Genomic DNA, 22,654 nt, shown 5'->3' with positions numbered 1-22,654 from the left:
ACATCTACCTAACCAGTTTAATTGAATGTTTTTATCAATTTCTTTTTATTCACTGTTGCAACTACAGGTTTCTTTTGAGGCTTTTTCTTTGCTGTCTTAGGTTGTTTCATATTGTTCCGTCCTGATTTAGCCTTGTTTCCAGTATTCTTCATAAGTTTGGCTTTGGGTTTCTTTGCTTGTACACGAGAGGGGGTCGCAACAGTAACACGCTTTCTGTCTGATTTGGAGTTGTTTTCTGGACAAGATTTGAATAACTCCAAATCCCTGACCTTCCGACCTTTTAGGTGAGGGGGAAGACCACAAGTAGCGCCCACCTCCAAACTCACGCTCTCCATCCACCTGGTGCAGACACACACACACACAAAAAACCCTGAAAATATGATCTAAGATGAACCAAAATTTCCTTCTAAAATTACTGAACCCATTATTTTGGGGGAAAAACTCACTGACCTGCGCAATGGTAGCAAAGTACAGTCACAAAGTAGAGGGTTGTCTTGAAGATCAACCACCTCCAGTCCAGTGAGCGAGCCCAAATCAGGAAGTTCCTTCAGTAGGTTTCCTCTCAGACTAAGAGCTTTCAGTCCTGGGCCAAGGCCGGCAAAAGCGTCCTTAGACATCTGCAAATCGGTGACAATAAAAAAGGCCAATTATGACTGAATAGTAGTAATACCTTGACATACAAGTATCAAGATGAGAATTCCATACAGTACCATACATAAAAATGTCACATTTTATTTCAGATCATAACCACTAAATAGCTATTCACTACATTGTGAGCATAGGTGGTGAATAAGAACAGATAAAAACATGTTTTTCCATTCTGATATCCTTTTTTAAGTGTTTTTTTCCCCAGAGGGTGGGAATGGATGAATTTGTATTTAGTAATTTTATATAGGAAAATTTGATATGAGATACGAGCACATTGACGTATGAGCTTGATCCCGTAATGCATTAAGCTTGTATTTCAAGGTATTACTGTATTCTACTTTAGCCAACAATGAAAACTGGTTAAGTCAAATGTAATTCATTTCATACCTTTTGAGTTCTCATTTGATCCATGTAGAGCCACTTCAAACTTTGGGCAATGGGCCGAAACGCATTGGGCCCCACTGAAGGAATCCGGTTGTAAGACAGGTTGAGCTCTTCCAGATTGAGCGCGTTGGATATGGCTGCAGTGGGAACGTTTGTCAGCTTGTTTCGATCCAGGTGAAGCTTACCGAGAAAGGCAGAGTCGAACGCGCCCTTGGCAATTGTTCGAATTGTATTATTGGTCAAGTAAAGCTCTCTCAGTTTCGGAGTCACTGAGGACAGCAGACCCGAGGACTCCAGTTTTGAGATATCATTGCGTTCCAGGTGTAATGCAAACAAATTGGGTAAAAGTCGCAAAGCTGTAGAATAAAAATAAAGTCAGGTTAAGTGTCATCCTTTTTCATTCCAAGTATATTTTCAGGCAGCCCACTGACCTGAGCCGGGAAATTGTGCCAAACGGTTACCCTCCAGGTAAAGGTAACTAAGCTCAGGGCTTCCAACGAAAGTTTCAGGCACCAAAGATGTGAGGTCGTTATCAGAGAGATATAAATAAAACAGCTTTTTCATTCCCCGGAAGGCACCACCTTCAATTTCGCGGATTTTGCACAATTCCAAGTGAAGAGAAATAACTTGAGCGGTGGCTGGAAAACTGTTGGCGGGGAGGTGGTGGAAGTGGTTGCCTCGAAGGTCGAGTAATTGAGTTTTGGCGGGGAAGCCTTTGGGGACTTTGGTGTGACCTCCACTCTCGCATGTGGCATGTTGTGCTTCGACCTGGAAGAAACAATGCATTTACTGGGGTCCTTTAACCCCTTTCATGCTTGATTTTACATTTAACAAATAAACAAAACGCATAGGGGGAATACATAAGCAGGTGAAAATAGTGTTAACAAAAACAAGACCATTCAATTAGAAAAATGATGCTTAAAAATTAAAATGGTTAAATATAGAAAATACAAACAAAATAACTAAAAATGAGAAGAAAAAAAATATATATATATTATATTATGTATGTAGTAAAATCCATAAACCTGAACTCATTGGCTGCTGTTGATGGCATTGCAATTCCTAGTTAAAGTAGTTGACTATTGCTATCAATGAGAGTGAATTTGGTCATATTTATGTAAAGAGACTGATTTCTAAATCCATGAAATAATCTGAACTCACCTGACAGTCACAATTAAGCGGACATTTGACGTTCTGCTTAGGTTTAGATGTGGGCTTTTCTGGCGACGGAGTGCTGACTGCAATCACTTCCTCCTCAAATTCGTCTTTCAGAGGGTCACCCCTGCTGCGGCAACGCAGGTCAACAGCCGCCACGGCTTGTAGCGGCTCATCGGACAGGTGAGGTGGTCCCGCACAGGTTCCAAGCAGTTTGACACTTGGTCCGCTGGCCCAGTTCCTCAGAGGCCTCATGTAGCAGCTACAGTAGATGGGGTTGGCTTGGAGAAAAGAAATACAGTTGGGTAGGTATTGATGCCTGAATTCACATTTAATACATCTCAATCAAAAGCATTGGGAAATACATACTAAGTACATAAAAAATCGTAACAGTACATATGTGAAGATGAAAAATAAAAGGATACAGAAAACTCTATTTAAAAACAGAATAAGTTTAAAAAATTAAATCATAATAAAATACTTATATGGATCAATATTGATCCAAATCTAATATATTAGAGAGTTAAGCTTAAAAGAGTACTGCGTACCTGTGAGGTTGAGGCTGGCAAGATTTTTGGGGCCCTTGAGAGGTTCCAGGTAACGCAGTTGATTGTGACTTAAGTCCAGGTGGGAGAGCAGAGGGGCTTGGGACAAAGCTTGGTCTGACAGGTCTTCCAGGGACATGTGGCTGAGGTACAAGTGTGTGAGCTTTGCCATGGAGACCGACTCTTCGCCAAGGTAGATCATGCGATTGTGGCTCATGTCCAAACGTGTCACCTCCTTAAGTCTTCATTAGAGACCACATTGCAATTTAAAAGAATGTTGTCATCATTACACTTCATTTATTACCAATATGGTTGCCCAACGCTGGGAGGATTAAATCTTCCAAAAAGCTTCTTTTTACGTTTACTATATGAAGTGTCTATTTCCTTCTTTTGTATCATTCACTGACCATTTTCCATATTTATTATGAACATTTTTTGCAGCTACCTGGTCATGGTCTGAGTGGGAAAGAACTGTAGTTCGTTGTGATCCAAACTCAGACGGGTGAGGGTGAATAAACTTGCGAAAGCCTCTGGAGCCAAGTTGTTGATTGAGTTATAACTGAGACGGAGCCATTTGATGTTTTGTAGGCCCTGGAAGATACAGATTGATTAGCTGCGATGAATACAAGTTTGGAATACTAATTTCTTTTCTTCACAATTGGGTGCCAATGACCTGAAACGCCATGTTGGGGATGTACACCAATTGGTTGTGGATGAGAGTTAGCATGTTTAGTGAGCCAAGTTGTAAGAAGGCTCCAGGTTGGATCTCCTCAACATGGTTGTGGTCCAAAAGAAGCTCCTTCAGAGAAGAGAGACCATCAAAAGACTCCTACAAAAGCAAAGGTGGAGGAAAAACATGTTATTAGAAAAGGATGCCACAAACTTGATCAGATTCTCTTGCCTGGTATAAGATGTCAATTTTGTTGTAAGCCAGGTTTAAGGAGACCACTCGGCCCAGCATGCGGAAAGCCCCTTCCTTCACTTTGACGATGTTGCTTCGCTGTAGGTTTAGATGAGTGAGATAAGGGGTGTGGACAAATCCTCCTCTTGGCAGAACCTGCATGTTGTTATTCCTCAGGTCCAATTTGACTGTAATCTGTATGCAACATTACATCATTACGATAGGGCATGGGCCTGATTGCAAACAGTGAAAATCAGATTAGAGACCTCAATAAAAAATTTCATCGACCGTAAGGGAGTGAGAATCTATCCATATGTCGATACTTGTTCAGCACTTTATTTCTTAACACTCTCTGATACAGGTGCCAATTTCAATGGTGTATTTGGACCAAAAACAATCCTATAATCAGTGTGATACTGGTTTAAAGCCACTTTTCTCATCTGAAAAGAGTTGGACATCTATCATTGTCAATGTTATAATGCTGCTATTCTATCAAGTTGCTCTATTTACACAAATATCACAGTGAAATTTACTCATTGATTGTGAGGGAGACAACTTTTTGAGATTGTGCTCGACAATGCAAAAAATGACAATTTTTCCCATTTAGAATTTATTTCTCATTAATACTTGTGCAATAAAATATTGAATGTTCATTTACTGACCAGTTTGAGAATTGTTGTGAGATAATTATCATAAGTTTTGTATCGCAAATCATATCCGGAGGTAAGATGAGGTTCCTATCCTTCAATAGACTGCATTGTTTTATTAAGGTTATTGAAAAACTTGTATTTTGGATTATTAGTGTGTGATCAGGCAAATTGGAAGATTTATTTTCTTACCTCGTCAATACTTTGGGGAACCTCAGTGAGGTTCTTGCCAACACAGGCTACTGTGAGCTTGGTCTTGTCACAAATGCACATTCGAGGACATTTGCCAGCTTCCACTTTTGCTATGAGTGCAAGTATCCCCAGAAAAATGGCAGCAGGAAGGTCAAGCATCTGTGCCAGGAAGGTGTTCACATTAAAACCAATTACATATAGATTCCAAATATCTAAAGATAATGTTACAGAATAAAAAAATGGGCAATGTTTTACAAAATTGTTGGATTCACTGCTAAGTTCATCAAAATAGTCATTTTTTTCACATTTCAAATTTTGAGAATACTCAAAGCAAATGTTTAAAAAATAAAAAGACTTACCTTCATGTAGGGTGCTTCTTTCACATAAAATAAAAAAAATAGAAAAACTATATATATATTCTTTGGGGGAAAAAAGACAATGCAAATATAGCTGGCAACCTTTCAAAATTTCACTTCCAGCATGTTCACCAGTCAAGAGTCCAATGGGTAAGCGAGTCTTTGGTAAATTCTTTTTCTTGTGACCCCTGATCCCTGCACCCCCAACTGCAAATTAACACCATGGTTTTACATTTTCTGTCCAGTTAGAAAGTTGAGATACTCTAAGATGGCAGTGGGATTTGCACATTTCACATGACTAATCAATGGCTTTAAAATACAAACTCAATTTACCTTGACGGGAAGAAAACGATGCAAATCTATATTCCAAACATCAAATGGAAACAACTCAATTTATTCAATAACGCAAAGTACACAGTACAATATTCTTGTCCTTTAAATACACAAAAGGTTACAAAAAGTATGATGTCTAAGTGTTAGGCAACAAAATACTGCATGTCCATTCCAAGTGAGTGCCTCAACAAGAATCCAGGTTGAAAGAAGTCCAGTCATAATTACCTGGACCCCTATGTTACACCTTTGATGTAAATCTGAGTAAATGTGTGCCAGTTCCCTAAAGTCATCCAAGTTTTTTTAATCATTTTTTTCCTCAGCTTTCAGAACGTGTCCTCTGCAAGGTGGATAGAAGCTTGTGTCGAGAAGAGCCACAGGATTCCAAAACTTTGTTGCTAGGGATGATATCAAACTCTTTAGTATTATGTGAGCACATTCATCATATAATGACAGATCACATGAAAATATGTCAATGGATGTCAGAGCACTCTTCTCTGGCTTTTTTTTCCTAATCTTTCTGTTGTGAAATTAAATGGGTGAGTCTGAAATTGTGTTATAGGAATAGGAGGCATAAACATCAAAGCAAAATTAAAAGCAGTTACGCCACACATGCTGTTTGACGCATTCATCATATACAGTAGATGCTTTTTTTTTCCTGGTAAGTATTGTTCGATGTTTTATACCTGGAAGGTGCCTGCTGATTGGCTCATTCTGTCAGGCCCTTACCGGGACATGAAGGCCTCCAGCACAGCCACGCTCTCTTTGGGGAAGTAGTCCTGTCGTACAGCATGCTCTAAGGCCTGCAGGTGACCTTCTACGACCAGCACAGGCTTCACTTTGTCCTCACTCTGACATGATGAAAAGTGAAAAAAAAAATCTGTTTTATTTCATCTAAAAAATGCAAATAAGTTGTGTTTTTTGTATTAAGACATTTTGCACTGAGTCAACCAACAGTACTGGTGACTTAAGGTCAAATCTATCAAAGTAAGGTAGTCGTTGCATGTTCACCTTAATGAGTCCCAGCAAAACTAGCAAAGTGGACACAAAATTATAACCTTGGAGGGAAGAAGAAAAGACTTTTCTAAGCAGGGCATCTGTGAAAAGAAAAATAAATAGGACTTTAGTGACTGAGAAAAAAAATGGTTGAATGATATTTTGAAGCTGTTTTGATAAACTAAAATAGTATAAGAACTTGCTTGAGGTTTCTAGTACTTCACAAAAAACTTACCGACACTTTCCAATACTGCATTCTTAACTTCATTATTATCCTCTTTGTACACAGAAGCAATTTTGAGAAAAGCCTCAGCCGTTTTCCTTGCATCGCTTACATCCACCTGGAGACACCCACAAGAAGAGATTTGCTTTATTAGGACTGCAATGGTGATGTATTCCCTCCTGTTTTACTACTGCATATCGAGTTAAACTGTTCTGTTCACCTGTTGCTCAATCAGTGTTGCTCTTTTGGCTCCAAGCTTTAGCAGTTTATCTGGAGATGGGAAGCTGAGAAAGGATGAGACATCGGGTGGTCGTGGTGCTGATGGTGGTGTGAAAAACTAAAAGCAAAGTGACGGATCAGTCAAACAATGTCACATTTAAAGCTAATGTAAACATGGTGGGCATCATTCAAAAAAATTGGTTAAACATCTATTGCTCTCAGTGACAATGAAAGGGTTAAAAAGAGCACCCTGATCCGTATTACCATTCTGGCAGCATTTTGATCTTGCTCCTCCTCTTCGTCGTCTTCCTCGTCCTCTTCTTCCTCTTCCTCTTCAACCTCCTCATCATCTAACTCCTCGTCATCGTCGTCCTCATCCCCATCACCGTCGTCGTCCTCATCATCGTCATCATCCTCCTCTTCCTCTTCATCTTCTTCATCTCCTGGCTCACCCTCATCATCACTTAAGAATAAAAATATTTTGATAACCAACTACAGTCATCCCTCAATTATCGCGGCTTCATTTCTTTGTGATTTGTTCCCTATTTATAATTTTAATGAACTAATTGACAATGACAGACCTCCAATCTATTGGAATTGGCAGTTCAAATAGATTGAATGTAAATGAGTTAACTTAAATATTACCTAAGAGAAGCCAGAAGATCAACCATGTTCATGCCTTCCATGTAGTCTTTCAGGGCTTTGCAGCCATCCTCTCCAAGGTAGTTACCTGAAAAACATGAGATCAGGTATGGTAGATGTACAGTAGTCACAGCAAAGGGTTATTATTGTTCTATTCTATAATGATGTTTCCACTGTATATGGATTAACTTGTGATTACTACTATTTGAAATTTGTCATAATTTATTTATTAGTAGTATTAATAAAATTATACAATAATAAAACATAATTTTAAGTCGGAAAAAAAATACCAGCGTAAAAACGAGCAGCACAGTAGCATACATATTTTCAATGAAAAGTAAATATACCCAATGATCCAATAATACTTATGAGTAGTGGTTTTGATTTTTAGGACTGTTGTATATTAGAGTAGCATAATATAATCAATAAATTAGTTCATATTGGAAATAATTGTATTGTCTGTGTTCTGTGCAACAGGGGGAAGCCAATTAGCTAATTAGTGAGTGGTGATAAGAAAGGATGTTTTATAGGCCAATTTGTGGTACTACTGTGGTATAGTATATGGCAGGGGCTGGTGCATGTATGGTTTCATAAACAGCTATGAGTGTGTTGAGGTGACCCCGAAAGCCAATAGAATAATCAAAATGAACCAGCTTTTGGAAACAAAAAAAAACATATGACAGTTTTGTACCGTTTAAATCCAGTTTTTCCAGCTGCTTCTTGTTCTTGACTGCTTCAGCCACAGCAAGTGCAGCTTCTTCTGTGATTTCTCCAAAAGAAAGATTCAGTTCCTGTTTGATGGAAGAAGAAATTAAGGCTAAGAAGATCAAAAGAATTGATTTTTATACACACATTCATTAGCAAATCAATTTGTCATCAACAATATCCATAAATTGACCTTTTAATCTTCTATACAAAACTGATAACTAGTTTAGGGCATGAGACAGCAAATGCTACCTAGATATCCTTTTCTATATTTGTGAGTTGATTTCATGAAGTGGAATCACGGTGCTCTTAATCACAAATTATATAATATTATATATTAGGATTCACCTTCAAGATGGGAAGTCCTTCTGAAATGGCCTTAGCAATTTCTGTGGCTCCTACAGGACGTACCAAACAGTCGCCAAAGTTGATCACCTGTATGCTTCGTAAATGTTTTAGAGCCTGTGAATGACAGTAAGAGTTCACACAGCATCAAAGGTATGAACATTCATCCAATACATAACTGGGGGTATTAAAATCTGAATTAAAACTCTTAATGATTTTATTCTGAGTAGAACCCCAATCCATGAACTAGCAAATTAACAAATCTTCAACCCTCTCAGTTCAAATGGACTGAATGTCTATTGCCTTCAATGGCAGCCAAATTTGGTACGTTTCTTTACTGTTTTTAAATCATGGTAATAGTAGGGAATAGTTCACAAAGTATTTTTGCTGCAAAGTAGATTTTAGAAGGTCATAATGATTATACACTGACCATGAAGCTCCTCAAATATTATACATACCTTAGCCATGGCTGTAGCACCTATATCAGTGAAGGTGTTGTCATTGAGATTGAGAGTGCGCAGGTTTGGACTGTGCTGTACTGCAGTAGCCAGGGCCGTTACACCTGGGTGATTGATACCGTTCTGGGGCATATGAATCTCCTCCAGGCTGCCAATTAACTAGAATCATAAGTAGTAGTTCAAAGGATTACCAGGAAGAACAAAAAAACAGAAAGCCTGACCCGAGACCCCAAAAACGCTTTTTATGCTATACAAAATTTTCATTGGATCGTGAACTATTAAAAATCCAAACATTTGATTAGTTAACCTGGAAAGCTTGCGCGAGAGCGGTTGCTCCGTCGTTTTCCAGACGATTCCTCCCGGCGACAAACACTTTTAGGCTAAGAGGAGTGCCTTCTGCTTTAGACTTCTTATGACACTCAATCAGTGAAGCGGCCAAGATCTGGCAAGTACATGAATAGACCCTTTAAAAAAACTATAAACCAGATAAAAGGAAGACAAATGATGGAATAGATTAAACAAGTAGCTCAACTGCAGTCACACGATTTTACCTTGCCCCCTCCAATACCCATGCCACAGTTGTTAAGGCGAAGTTCCTGGAGAGAGTAACAGGAAGAGCTTTTCAACAACCGCTCGATACCCTTCACTCCGTCAGGTCCAAAGGCATTGTCACTCAGATCGAGAACAGTCAGCTTGGCACCGGCCAGCATTAGCGCATCACCTAGTGAATTCTTTGACAGTAAAAAAGGGAGAAAGATGAGCACCATGTCATCCATTCGGAGAACATCCTTGGAACAACCAGGGTATGTTCTTACCAGAGCAGGTGGGATCTCAGAACGGAGGCGGCCAGTGAACATGTCACTCCAGTAACAGCGCTGGAAAAAAAATAAAAAATCTTGAAGCATTTAACTAGTGTAAAAGAAACTAAATGACTTCCTGAAATCAGAGATGCCAAACGTCAAAAAATACAGTTCGTAGTGGGTAAAGATAATTTTTCATGTAAATTGCTGAGGGGAAAAAAAAAAGAGTATATGCTGGAAACCTTGAACTGGCTCTTTGTCTCGAGGGCTTTGGCGATCGCTTTAGCTGCCTCCACACCTACAGTATTTCCCTCTAATCGCAGAGCTTGGAGCCCTTCAAAGTCCTCGATTTCCTTCACAATTTCTTCAACTAGAGTTTGGAAAATGGGTAAGACAGAGATGGAAATTCAGATAAAACATGTAATATAATACAGACTGAAAAATGTTGCTTTTCATGATTTTCTTCAGCTGATAGAGAGGAAATTTCATACACACGTACCTGATTTAGAGTCATTAAGCTTTCTTGCTTGTCCTTTGTAACTCAGTTCTCCGTCTTCAACTCCTGTTTTGGCCAAAGAGTCAGCCAACTGTGAAACAATGTCCGTCGCCATTAGGCCACCTGGAGAAGAAAAAAGGACATGCATATGTTTATGTTTGAATTGAAAAAAAAAATTCACGCATTTCATCACATTTGTTACCTTCTATAATCACTCCATTATTTTTTTCCTCATTATTATGCATGTTAATTTGATTCCTTGGCAAATAAACAGATAAAATGGCATAAACAAAGCACTGATTAAAATCTAATTCAAAGTAAGAGACGTCTAGTGGCGTCAATGGCACTAAAACAAAGCAAAGCCAGACCCCCAGTTTAAAGGAATTGGACCTAGGTCATTTTTAATGATTGTCTTTGAGTGAGAAACTTTTTATGTTGAATTATGTTTGTCTGTACTGTAATTTTATATGGTCTAATATTTGTTGTAGGTCTACAATGTGTGAGTATGTAATGCGTTCTTCAAAAATGTAGCTGTTATAAATCAACAATGCCACTCTTCCACAGAAATTAGTATTACAGATTACCTACTCCAACACTGAAGCATTGGGTTACAGATTGTTTTAACCCATTAGCTTTATTTCAAAAAGAACGAAAAAACGCAAGCAATGACACACATTGTGCTAAATTTTGGAGATTTAAAGGTCTTATTATACAAGCACAGAAAGGGTTAGCATTAGCCTCCTGATGCTAACTACATGAATACATAATTTCAAAATTCACTAAGAGAACATCCACTTACTACTAAGCCACAACATGCATTAGAATATCATGAAAATTAAGAATTTGAGTAAATGTCACAACACCAGCGTCCTATCTTTGGTGTGATCTGGTGTATGTAGCATAGCTAAATGCATGTTGACAGTTGTACTGTAGACTAAAATGAAAGTGATTTGGCCTTTCTATTTAGAGAAGATCAAAACACCGAGCATCAACAGTCACAGGAAACGAAGAGTTAAACACCACGGCATCTTTCATTATCACCAACAAATGAATCAAACATTAATTACCCGAAGAATGATGTTTTCGATCAAGCTTGTGTAGTAGTACCACGCTCCCGCTCGTTCCCTACGTTCAAACGACAATTCAGCGCGACATAAGGCACTACTTTACGACACACGAGTTGGTGCTCAAGGGACTTGTAGTTCTATTCATAACCTCTCTGCAACCAGGCCACCTACATACGTTATGGCAACGTTGGTGGTCACGTCTTTCATACGGTGCTATTAATGTGGAAAATCTTATCTCATCACATTTTCTGATTTGTTTTTAAATGAGCCCTGATACATTTGATTGTATATTTAGTATAAAGATAAACATGAAACGAGGAAAAGAAGCACAGTAAATTCAAAATATAATAAGAAGCAAAGATCCGCATTAATTTTGGCGAGGGGCCACATGTGGCTCGAAAGCCGTATGTTTTTCCACCCCTGCTTAATATTTTCGGGACTCGGATTCAGCAGAGCCTCATATTCAGGTGATACCTAAAATTTTGAGTGATATACATTGGAATATCTTTTCTGCATATACACTAAACCCTGCATTTTACTTTCCCTTTGATCGAGTAAAAATCATCATGGTGGTCAATAGGTGGCGCATTTGTGTCACCCTCCCACGCAGCCATCTCTTCCACGTGCAGAAGTGCGTGGTTGCAAATGTGCTCGTGTCAAGCATGTGCTGTAGCAGGTTGTTGTTTCTACTTTTTGAACCCGCCTTTTTTCTTCTGATTGGCTAAAAGATGAAATTGACAGGCGTTTTCTCCTTTCTCTTTGTGGAAAACACACCAGTAGGCGGGGCTTACTAGGGGTTATTCCAAATCAAGTTGTTCAGGCACATGCAAGCATCCCCGTGATGCCACTGACTTGCTGCAAAGTTGTTGGAAAGTCTTGAGCTCAAAGCATCGTCTCGTCGTCCACTTTGTTAGTCATCTCATTCCTCAAGATGTCAACATTTAATCACATCTTCGGAGATAGGGGAGAAGTTCCCGACCTGATCAGATCTTTGGCTGACTATCCTTTCTCTTTCCCAGGTTTTGATGATGGAGGTAAGTCATAATGTTTTATCATTTTTGTCAGATGTCGGAATATAAGTCTAAAATGTTTGTAATTTGTATTTCTGGGTTGGCTCCGTTTAATTCCAAGCTGGGTAATATTAAAACACTTCTAAGATGTGGTCAAGATGTAAAATATGTTGTGATTTGGCGGATTTATGCTGATTTCAATAGATTTTTTGGGAAATCCATGTAGTTTCTTCTTTCTTTTATTATTTTTTTAATTGGTCTATTTTTCACGATTATACCCTGGCATTCGTGTGTTGTCAGAAGACCCGGAAATTCCACATTGTTCATCTAATTGCTTTGTATAATTGTATATTCATTGAACTCATGAAAAACAACTATGTTTATGCTATAATCGTGAATTCTCGTCAAAATTGCCCCTAAAGCAATAATAATAATAAAGTAAAAAAAACTTTTCTCATGCAGTCTCATCAAACGCCCCCTGCTGGTTATTATGGTAAATGATGGGCACGTAAAACAGTATATATACATACACTTGTGATGTCACTTACCAGCATTCATATAGTGCCCTTGCGAATATGTTTAAATTACGTTGTGTTTTCATATTTTTGATGTTTTGATATTCTGGTATTAGAAATAATTAATGATTGGAAAAATTGGTGTGCATCATGCCTGCCTAATATGGACTACTATAGTATCAAACAATATTGTAAATGCATTATTCATTAAAAAGACTTTTTTCGGTAATATGCTTTTTTTTGTTAAAAACATTAGAGGACACTATTGACAATATATTTATATCTCCCCTTTAAGACAATATAAGTCACTCAAAGTACCCACCAAACTGCAACTCGATAGTATGTTAGTGAAAGATTGCTTTATCTCGATGATTTAGTCCAGTCTCGTGTTTCTGAAGGACAACGAAACAAAACACGTGCGGTTGCGGCAATGTGCACTTTGAACACTTTGTGTGTTAAATTTGATATATTCTGCGAGGCAACTAACTCGCTGCCTGGCACACCTCTCGCTTTAAGAACATCGCGTGCAGCAGAACGTGATAAACACAATCTTTTTGATGCCGTATAGTCTTTCAATATTCGTCCGTCGAGGTCGACATTAATTAAGATTGTTTTTCCTCCCCATATTTCTTGATGATAACATACCGAAAATAAATAAACCATACTGACTTTTATTTACACCGGCTCTTATTCATAGTGACAACGTCACATGTAATAATATATGTTTATAAGTTATGTTTGTATGTTTTAAATGGTATTTTAATATTATTATAGATAATAATAATGCGTCACTAGAAGAAAAGAGGGCAGGTGTTCCACAGACGAGCACATCAGTTACAGCACGTGCGACGGAGCATGCGGTCACGCCCACTCCACAGTTTGTACAGTCACGTGAGCGAGTGAGGGCGGGGGGGCACGTGTTTTGCCACGAGTGTTCTCACCACAAGATTGCAGGCATGTCTGCAAACAACTATTGACGGTTTTGTGTCCACATTAGTAAACATAACCCAATGATATTTTCGGGGTTCTGACAAGTCTGGATTTGATTTAAAAAATAATGGTGTTTTAAGTGATTTTGATTTGCTAAAATATATTTATATTTTTCTGAATTTGGTGTCAACTGAAATCAGCTTGGACTGAATTAATAAATGGAAAGTGACTAAATAATAATACAAACAATAAAGGTGCCATACAAACATGATATGAAAGCTAACCAATCAGATTCTACAATTCGAAAATGGGCGTGTCTATGCCTCGTGAATCTCTCACACGCGCTTTGGGTGGGCACGGGTAGCACAAAGGGGGGCAGTGTAGTTTCCGCATATCCGCGTTCTTTTGACGACGAGCTCCTTTGCCAATTGTAGAAGTTTTAAGGTGCGTCCGTTGGTGTTTATTTCCTAAATTCTGCGGCGAACAATGCACGGAAAAGCAGTGATGGATGTCGCGCTAGAGTGCGACTCGAGTGTCGAACCATCAGTTAAGCAGAAGTCTTGCTTGTTTGTTTTAAAGAAGATTATGGACATCCCTCCTCCTAACATTTTGGAGGAATGCGACGACGGTAAGACCACCGTAGCATAAAGTGTTCGTGAATGTTGCGTGTAATGATGAAATGAAAAAGAACACAAAGTTCCAAGTGCATCGCTCTGGAAATACGCCCCCCAACCCTAACAATTAGGAGGGCTTATTTCTGCATTTATCGCCCGTCTATTTTTGCTCTGAATTTTCTGAACTGCACGTATATAACATTTTATTAGTGGAACATACATGTTGTCACTTTTGACAACCGCCTATCATCCCAACCTGGACATTGAATTCTCTCTTTTTCTGAACAGCTTTATCCTCATTAGGGTCGCGGGGGGTGCTGGAGCCTATCCCAGCTGCACACTCAGACACTCATGCATAGGGGCAATTTAGAGTGTCCAAAAAGACTACCCTGCATGTTATTTGGAGGCTCCAGCACCCCCCTCGACCCTAGTGAGGCTAAAGTGGTTCAAAAATGAGATTAGGAAACCGGAGTACTCGGAGAAAACCACGCAGGAGAACATATGACATTGAATTATTTATTCCCTTATTGTTAATACTCCCACACGCCCGATTTGATGACTTGAACTGCGGTTATTGTTTTCTGTTAAACCAGAGCTCGAAAAGGAGAAGCTGGGCTCAGCTGATGATGTGGAAGGGGGCGGGGTTGCTGCAGCCAGCGTCGGTGGAGTGTCGAGGGGAAGCAGTGGGGGCAGCGCCGGAGGGGTGTCAGCCTCCTTGACCCCAGCTATTTGGGAGAAGACCATCCCCTACGATGGCGAGACCTTCCATCTGGAGTACATGGATCTGGACGAATTCCTTCTGGAGAACGGCATCCCGGCCAGTCTGGAGGATGAGGAGCTGCAGAAGACTCTGGAATCCGAGGGAGTAAAAGGCAAGAGCGCCCTGAAGGTTGCCAGCGTAGCTAGTGCGACGGCAACGTCGGCATCTACGTCGCCTCTCCCCGACACTTCGACGGGAAGCCCGGAGCCAGACCAAGCGGCGACTGTCATCACGCTACTGCCTGCTAAATTGGAGGAGGAGGATGATGATGATGACGATGATGATGATGATGAAGATGAGGATCAAGAAGATGAAGCTTTGCTCAGTGAGGAAAAAGTGGCAAAAGTGAAAGAAGAAAATCCTGGTAAGGAATTTGCATTTTGCATACATACATATATACATATACATACACATACATACACATACACATATACATAAACATACATACATATACACATACATACACATACATACACATACATACATATACACATATACATACATATACACATACATACATATACACATACATACATATACACATACATACATATGTATATATGTATACATACACACACTTCTATTTATATAAGTGTTCCTTAGAAGCAAATATTTTCCTGTTCCGACAGGTACTGGAGAGCGTAACACGCCATCTCCCATCAACCCGGACGACATTGAGGTGGATGTTAACTTCCAACCAGATCCCACAGACCTGGTCCTTTCCAGTGTACCGGGGGGAGAATTGTTTAATCCTCGCAAGCACAAATTTTCCGATGAGGAGCTCAAGCCACAGCCCATGATCAAGAAGGCCAAGAAAGTCTTTGTTCCCACCGAACAGAAGGTATCCTCACTCATTTGCTCACATTTAAACAAAACTATGCTAAACATAGCAGCTAATTTGCGCTTAGTCACATTTTTGATGTGTCATTCTAGTCGCATTAAAATGTCTCTATAGTTAGCAAATTATTTACTCCTGCCAACCCTACGTGAGTAACGGGGTTAGCAACGTATATAATCCATACAGCACACTGATAACACTATTTCCAATATCAATCTTAATTAATTTATTATTAATGGTATGATGCTAAATTAATAAACTGCATAAATAAGCATGCTGCTGATATATATGCTGCTGCTGACATACATATAGATATATACACATATGCAAATATACACATACACATAAGCACATATACACATATACACACATAGATATATACATATATACACATATACACGCATACACATATACACACATAGACATATACACATATACACGCATACACATATACACATATACACACATATAGATATATACATATACACATATACATATATATACATACAAATATACACAAACATGTATACATATACATACATATATTCATACACACATATACACACATATATACATATATACATACAAATATACACAAACATGTATACATATATTCATATACACATATACACACATATATACATATACACATTTACACACATTAAGCCCATTTCAGCCAGAGAACATCCCTTTTTATTCCGTTTATTTTGTTTGCAGGATGATAAATATTGGTCCCGGAGGAAGAAGAACAACCTGGCCGCCAAACGTTCCCGCGACGCTCGGCGTCTCAAGGAAAACCAGATCACGGTGCGCGCCTCCTTCCTGGAGCGGGAGAACGCAGCCCTGCGACAAGAAGTGGCCGACATGCGAAAAGATTGCGGCCGCTGCAAGGCCACTTTGGCCCGCTACGAGGCCAAGTACGGACCGCTGTAAAGACCGTCTCAATCTCCGCCATCAATCAATTTGACAAAAGCAGAACGTCCTTCCCCGCAAGAATTCAACACAGACACAAACACACGAGGGAAAACCAAATTTGCACTCATGTTGACCTTTGGTCACTGTGTCAAGCTCCGGTCGCGGGGCTGAACCTGGCGCCGGAGTTGCGGATGCACATGGGAGTGGGGGGATAGACTGGGAGTACTGGTCATGGGAAGGTCTGTGGAGAGCGCCTGGCTCCTTCACTTTAGAGGAAGGCGATGATGATGATGATGACACTCCCACAGATACGTGCAGACGTATCGCTAAATACAGTTGGTCTCCATACTTTCATAGAAGTCAGGAAATATGAGAAAAGACAGACTGATAACACATAGACATTCATCTTTTTTGATTTTTCATTTATTCTTTAATCACTGCATCGCACTTCTTTTAGTGGACCAAAATGTGAGTGACATCAATTATGTACTTGGAATGGTGGCCACTTCCCTTGTATTGTGTCGCGCATACATTTATGTCTAATTCCTTTTCATTCTCAAAAAGGATACGGAGACAGGAAAAAAGACTGGAGTAGAAATCGGGTACTTGGATCTGGAAAGAACTGAAACCAGTATCTCAGGTGGTGGAGGAGCAATGGCTGAGAATTTATTTAGTCTTCTAACCAAGTAAAACACACACACACATACACATACACACACATTATATGTAAATTCATCTCCAGTGTGTAATCTTTTGTTGCACTATTTTTCTTCAAAGACTGTCGTGGTTGCGGGTACCTTATTATCACTGTGGGAGGGACGGTAGCGTAATAGAATACATGCATGAAGCCCTCAGTACTAATCTCAGAACAGTTTGCTAAAAGTTTAACTCTCTAACTGCCATTGACGGTGAGAAATGTCTCTTCTGTATGAATGAAATCTCGAATGCCACGTAATTGGGACGTTTAACATCGTCAATGGCAGAAAGTTAGAAAAATAATAACAACAGGCCGGATATTTGTACCGGGTCATGTTGGTCTGTGTGTTTAAAATGAGATTTTTCAAACTCATTGGCCGCCATTGACGGCGATAGACGTCCGATGCATTTGTGCTAAAAGGGATGGTGGCGGAAATTCACGAGGGATGTTTCGCCGCGTAATTGGACGTCTATCGCCGCGAGTGGCGGTGAGGGAGTTTAAATGATGGGCTTTGCCTCATTTTGACAATAATAAGGGCAGAGTTTGCTTTTTTTCAAATTCAGGTTTGAAGGAATTGCTGGCCTTCCTTTTTGTGGAGGGGTTATGTATGTTAGGATGTTTATTTTACTACACTCTGCAGATAGAGGGCGCTTTCGGCCCTCGACTGCCCATTGGTAGTGTAGCGATTGGATGGCTGGATTGTTGTCGGAAAATATTTAGCTGTCCCCAAGGCGACTCTTTTTAAAGCCTGTAAATAAATGATCGTTTTCGAGGTCTTCGTATCCTAAAACAGGGATTTTTTTGACTGTGTCTTTATTAATCCGATGCTAGTCCTTATATTTGCCAAATAGTCAATGAGTGCTGTATTTATTCTGATGCTAATAATGCACCTGTCGATTGTGATGTACAAGAATATGTCAGATTCTTTTTATCCGGCTGCGGAAAATGCGTTTAATGAAACCAATGACTAAGCAGGGACTCTAATGGGTTTAACTGTTTGTTTAAAAAAAAAAAGATTTGCATTGTTTTAAAGGGTTCTTTAGAAGTATGTCATCAATATATACTTAAACACATACATGTGTGTTCAATGTATATGTATATATATGTATATGTATATACACATATATACATGCGTATACATATTCATATATATGTGTATATATACATATATGTGTGTCTAATACATAAAGACAGGGTATGTTCTTAGTTACCTCATCCACCAATTCTTTTTTTCAAAAAGAATGAATCAAGTGATAGTGGAAGTCATGTCTGGGCGATAAGTCGATTATTATGAAGTACTTTACCCATTTTAGCACCCTAGTTTGATTCCAAGTTACTTATTAGCAAAATTATCCTATTTAAAAAAACATCTCCCGATTCTTTTGTGTACTACAAATATTTCTTTGACAATATCTTGGAACATCATCACTGTTTTTTTGCTTTATAGATCTTAAAAATAAAAGTAAATCAATCCATATATGGAAAAAATCCTTTTCTACCCCATTTGGAAAAAAAAAAGACACAATCGTGGACATTGCTAACTGAGATTAATACCATTATTATGAATATAAACAAAAATACAGTCTGGTTTTGGTCCCCAATAACACTTTTTAGTTGATGTTTTTTTAAAATTATTGTTTGAAATGTCATATTCATATACATTTGACAACAATGTCCAAAAACACTCTCGTTTCAATACCGCTGACAGCATTAAACCCCATAAAGGGTGAAACTTGCTTTCTGCATTCATTATCTTTTGTTTTTATCGTCACTTCAAAAAGTAGGTAGCAAAAATAAATTGTTAATAGAAATCATAAATCAAATTAAAAAACTTTTATTATCACGCCTTATAGCCCAAACCTAGTCAAAGTAGAGAGCATATACAGTAAATACTAATATGCTAAAGTCTATATGGCCATTTGTCAATTATTTTCTTTTACATTTCTTTTACCGAGAACATTACAAACTGTTACTAGTTGTATAATACAGATTATTTTGCCCTTTTTTTCTGTTCTGATCCGTCGGCTCGTGCGCCAGTAAATGTGGCAATAACACCCTGTATTTGACTATATTGCTTGTTTAATTTCAGTGATATTGTATGTAAAAAAAGAATTGTTATTCCTTAAAGGAAATGTCCCAAAGTCTTTTTGTGCTTCCAAATTCGATCCTCTTGTAGTCCAGGATCCTAATGCATGATACCCAGTCTACTTTGTCATTCTATCAATGTTTTACACCAAGTGTACTTACGTGTGTTAATCGTCACTGAATAGCTGACGCATTTCCGATGGGCGTTTTTAAATGCAGATTAAATCCGCATTGGGATTTTTTTTTTCAAGCATCCCAATGCGGTCCGCCGATTTCCTAAAAGGGGCAAACGTCAACTGAAAATGGCATCTTTTGATCACTGTGTGGATTATTTCCTATGAACTGCAAAATGATCTATATCTAGATTTACCTGATCAGTTGGTGCTTATGCGTTTTCTTCTGTGTTTCACTTTAACAAGGCCGTAGTGCAGGGGTGTCAAACTCATCCGTGGGTTAAATCCTTGTTTTGGTTTCTCCTCGGAGGATCTGTTAATGAACTCATCGATAACTCATTTATTAGTCATTGATTGGTAACTGTTTGGATTGTACATTCATTGTTTGGGGAAAGTTGACCTGACTTCAACATCTTCTCAATCTTCTTTTTTGAGTTCCTTAGCAAACATTTCAGACAAGAAACATTTTATTTGAATTTGTGTAGTTGAAAAAAAATATATTTGAATGCTTCTTAAGATAAGATAGTTACGATATAACATCTGTCATGAATATGAATGGATACTTATGACAGATGTCGTTGAGATATTTAAAATCAATGCCAACTTTTTATCATAATTTACTAAATGAGGCATAATGATATTTGTTATGTCATGATTATGACAATCTGATATGAGAAGCATTCAAAAAGTAGTCAATTATAATTTTTTCAATTTTAATCTTGCCTTAAAATTCAAAAAGAAGGTAAATATTCCGATTTCTTTAAAGTGCATTTATTTTTCTGTTGGATTTTCTCACCACTTGATACTAAAATAATAATAAAAAAAGATTTAAAAATATATCACTTGCTTTCCGGTAGATACTAATTCAAGTGGAAGAAGTTAATCAGATTACATAATAAAAATAATACCATGATAAAATAATTAAAAAGGGAAATCCAATCAAATTTTATGTACACAAAAAAATGCGACAAATACATTTTATTTACTTGAAAAACAGTTTACTGATTTGCAATTTAAAAAAAAGGACGAAATAATGACTATTCATTGATTTCTACTGCGATAAATATGAAGTCAATGCACATGATTCCCTATTACAGGACACACAAAATGATGATTTGACCCTCTGGGCCATTGAGTTTGACCCCTCTAGTCTAGTTTAACAGGTATATTTCTAATTTTGAGAGTTGATTTTTGCATTGACATTTAAGCAAAATATGCACTGCATTGGACTGTTCATTTGCCCGTTCAGCCAATGAAGTAATTCAGTATTCTGTTTGGCGCCAAAAGAATTTTTTTTAAGGGAAATGAATGCAAGCACTCTAATATATTTGCATCTCCTCTCTCTATTTGATACACAACATCAACAATAACAACTTTGACATGTTCAGTAATGTGCATGCATAACAAAATATATGCTGTTTGGTTTTCTTTTCATCACTTGCGTTCATCAGCTATTTGAAGCAGCTATGACTCTATAATTATTCTTAAAAAGTGGTTTAATAATATCGGGATGAAGCGGTTTTTGTTTATCTTTTTTGCATTACTTTCTATTTCTATAAGAAATGATTGTGTTTGGTGGTTTTGTATTGTCTTAACCATGTAATAGATACATGACACTGCGGTGCCGTAGTTCTGTATCGTGTTTCATGCATAAAAAAAATAATAAATCAAAATATAAAGATGAAAATAGGCTCATTTTCAACTTGACTCTTTTGGGTGGAGTTTTTAAAGTGATCAGAAAGCAAATATTTTACCTTAAAATAATGCTAGTATTGGGAACAATCAATTTTTAAAAATATATTTATGTATATTATTATTTTACATATGTATTAATGAACGAATTAATTAATATACATGTCTTAATTAATTTATATATATATATGTCTTAATTAAATTATATATTTATGTATTTCGTTGTTAATATATTAATTAATGTATTTATTTGTTAACATATTAATTTATTTATATACATATTACCCTTAATTTATCAAGATATTTATTAATGTATTAATTTAATTTAATGGTATGAATAAAATCACCCAATCCAATCCGACATACCAAATAGGCATGTGCTAACATAACAGTTTTAAGATTAAAAATAATATTACAGGTTGTCAGTGGCTTGCGGCATAGCTAAAATATGAAAAAAAGTGCAGGTTATAGTCCAGAAAATATGGTAATATGGCATCTTTCAGCACGTGTACATACTTATACACGGATGGCGTTTGTGTTTGGAGGCTGCACACGTTTTCCCTCCTCTTTCTGTTCCCTGACGCTCGCTCATCGGTATTCCAGGAGAGTAGGAGCTATTGCGTAATGATCGCATCCACACACGGGAGCAGTGTTGCGTAACGGCAGCAGTCGCCTCAAAAAGGATGGCCGTGTGGTTTCAGAGAAAGGAAGAAAAAAAAGATGGAGACTTCTTAAAAGGGAGGGACTAAATTCATCTTTGTTGACAATCACGTTTAAGTTATGGCTTCCTTCACATGGCCATTGCAGTGGTCAATATTTATATTTATTCATTTTCTCTACCCCGCTTGTCCTCAGGAGGGTGGTGGGGGTGCTGGAGCCTATCCCACCCAACTATGAGGACACCCTGAATTGGTGACCAGCCAATTACAGGGCACAAATAGACAACCAATCATATTCGCATCAATACCAGCTTACCCTGCCTATTTTTGGAATGTGGGAGGAATATGGAGTACCCAGAGAAAACCCACGCATTCTGCACTGACTAATGTTTAAAAAAACTGAAAAAATGCAACGCTCCGCCCAGTGCTCGTAGATCACCTGGCCACACCCAAAAATGTATCTCGTATCACAAGGTAAACATTTGCTCAAAATTTTACTTGCATCTCAAATAGGCTCATATGTCGAGGTATTACAGTACTACTACTACTACTATAGAGAAAACAATTGCAAATTTTACTTTGTGAGCCAATTTACATAATTTCCCCTGTTTGTGATTCCACAATTTATGTATAAAACTACGATGGTCTCAAATTATA

At 38.1% G+C, this 22,654-nt stretch overlaps 3 protein-coding genes across 5 annotated transcripts; 1 reads left to right on the top strand and 2 right to left on the bottom strand.

Moving 5' to 3' along the window:
* Nucleotide 1: 1 nt before the first annotated feature.
* chadla (chondroadherin-like a) lies at nt 2–4,589 on the bottom strand. The gene is made up of 10 exons (XM_077734784.1): nt 4,473–4,589; nt 3,634–3,828; nt 3,406–3,561; nt 3,178–3,323; nt 2,736–2,974; nt 2,194–2,468; nt 1,464–1,800; nt 1,036–1,388; nt 451–617; nt 2–339 (listed from the first exon to the last, which is right to left on the bottom strand). Exons 1-10 carry the CDS (start codon nt 4,551–4,553, stop codon nt 18–20), a joined length of 2,271 nt encoding a protein of 756 aa, XP_077590910.1. The 5' UTR covers nt 4,554–4,589; the 3' UTR covers nt 2–17.
* Nucleotides 4,590–5,201: 612 nt separating this feature from the next.
* On the bottom strand, nt 5,202–11,253 carry LOC144208852 (ran GTPase-activating protein 1-like). Its single transcript, XM_077734890.1, has 16 exons — nt 11,110–11,253; nt 10,046–10,165; nt 9,789–9,916; nt 9,562–9,621; nt 9,298–9,477; nt 9,054–9,188; nt 8,747–8,905; nt 8,292–8,405; nt 7,930–8,029; nt 7,242–7,326; nt 6,861–7,059; nt 6,598–6,714; nt 6,390–6,495; nt 6,170–6,255; nt 5,888–6,009; nt 5,202–5,556 (listed from the first exon to the last, which is right to left on the bottom strand). Exons 2-16 carry the CDS (start codon nt 10,155–10,157, stop codon nt 5,478–5,480), a joined length of 1,782 nt encoding a protein of 593 aa, XP_077591016.1. The 5' UTR covers nt 10,158–10,165; nt 11,110–11,253; the 3' UTR covers nt 5,202–5,477.
* A 663-nt stretch (nt 11,254–11,916) lies between these two features.
* On the top strand, nt 11,917–18,466 carry tefb (TEF transcription factor, PAR bZIP family member b). Of its 3 annotated transcripts, XR_013328937.1 has the most exons (5): nt 13,925–14,192; nt 14,772–15,302; nt 15,568–15,779; nt 16,494–17,159; nt 17,256–18,466. XR_013328937.1 is itself a non-coding variant. In XM_077734889.1 (4 exons), the coding sequence occupies exons 1-4, from the start codon at nt 12,041–12,043 to the stop codon at nt 16,707–16,709; spliced, it is 1,062 nt and encodes a 353-aa protein (XP_077591015.1). In that variant the 5' UTR covers nt 11,917–12,040; the 3' UTR covers nt 16,710–18,466. The 3 variants fall into 3 exon arrangements, 2 of the variants coding, with proteins under 2 accessions (XP_077591015.1, XP_077591014.1); XM_077734889.1 differs by lacking the exon at nt 13,925–14,192 and adding an exon at nt 11,917–12,143 and having other exon boundaries at nt 16,494–18,466; XM_077734888.1 differs by having other exon boundaries at nt 16,494–18,466.
* The last annotated feature ends 4,188 nt before the right edge of the window (nt 18,467–22,654 follow it).

Source organism: Stigmatopora nigra, chromosome 15 (assembly GCF_051989575.1).
Source record: "Stigmatopora nigra isolate UIUO_SnigA chromosome 15, RoL_Snig_1.1, whole genome shotgun sequence".
Classification (NCBI taxonomy): Eukaryota; Metazoa; Chordata; class Actinopteri; order Syngnathiformes; family Syngnathidae; genus Stigmatopora; species Stigmatopora nigra.
This window is presented reverse-complemented; position numbering and strand designations above follow the sequence as displayed.

Coding starts and splice junctions, on each gene's coding strand:
- chadla (XM_077734784.1), bottom strand. CDS start 4,553: ATGTGCATTTGTGACAAGACCAAGCTCACAGTAGCCTGTGTTGGCAAG. Junction 2,469..2,735: donor TGCCAGCCTCAACCTCACAG/GTACGCAGTACT, acceptor CTTTTCTCCAAG/CCAACCCCATCTACTGTAGC. Junction 340..450: donor ACTTTGCTACCATTGCGCAG/GTCAGTGAGTTT, acceptor TGTCTGCACCAG/GTGGATGGAGAGCGTGAGTT.
- LOC144208852 (XM_077734890.1), bottom strand. CDS start 10,157: ATGGCGACGGACATTGTTTCACAGTTGGCTGACTCTTTGGCCAAAACA. Junction 8,030..8,291: donor AAGGACTTCCCATCTTGAAG/GTGAATCCTAAT, acceptor TCCATCAAACAG/GAACTGAATCTTTCTTTTGG. Junction 7,060..7,241: donor GATCTTCTGGCTTCTCTTAG/GTAATATTTAAG, acceptor TTTATTCTTAAG/TGATGATGAGGGTGAGCCAG.
- tefb (XM_077734888.1), top strand. CDS start 14,051: ATGCACGGAAAAGCAGTGATGGATGTCGCGCTAGAGTGCGACTCGAGT. Junction 14,193..14,771: donor TTTGGAGGAATGCGACGACG/GTAAGACCACCG, acceptor CTGTTAAACCAG/AGCTCGAAAAGGAGAAGCTG. Junction 15,303..15,567: donor AGTGAAAGAAGAAAATCCTG/GTAAGGAATTTG, acceptor CTGTTCCGACAG/GTACTGGAGAGCGTAACACG.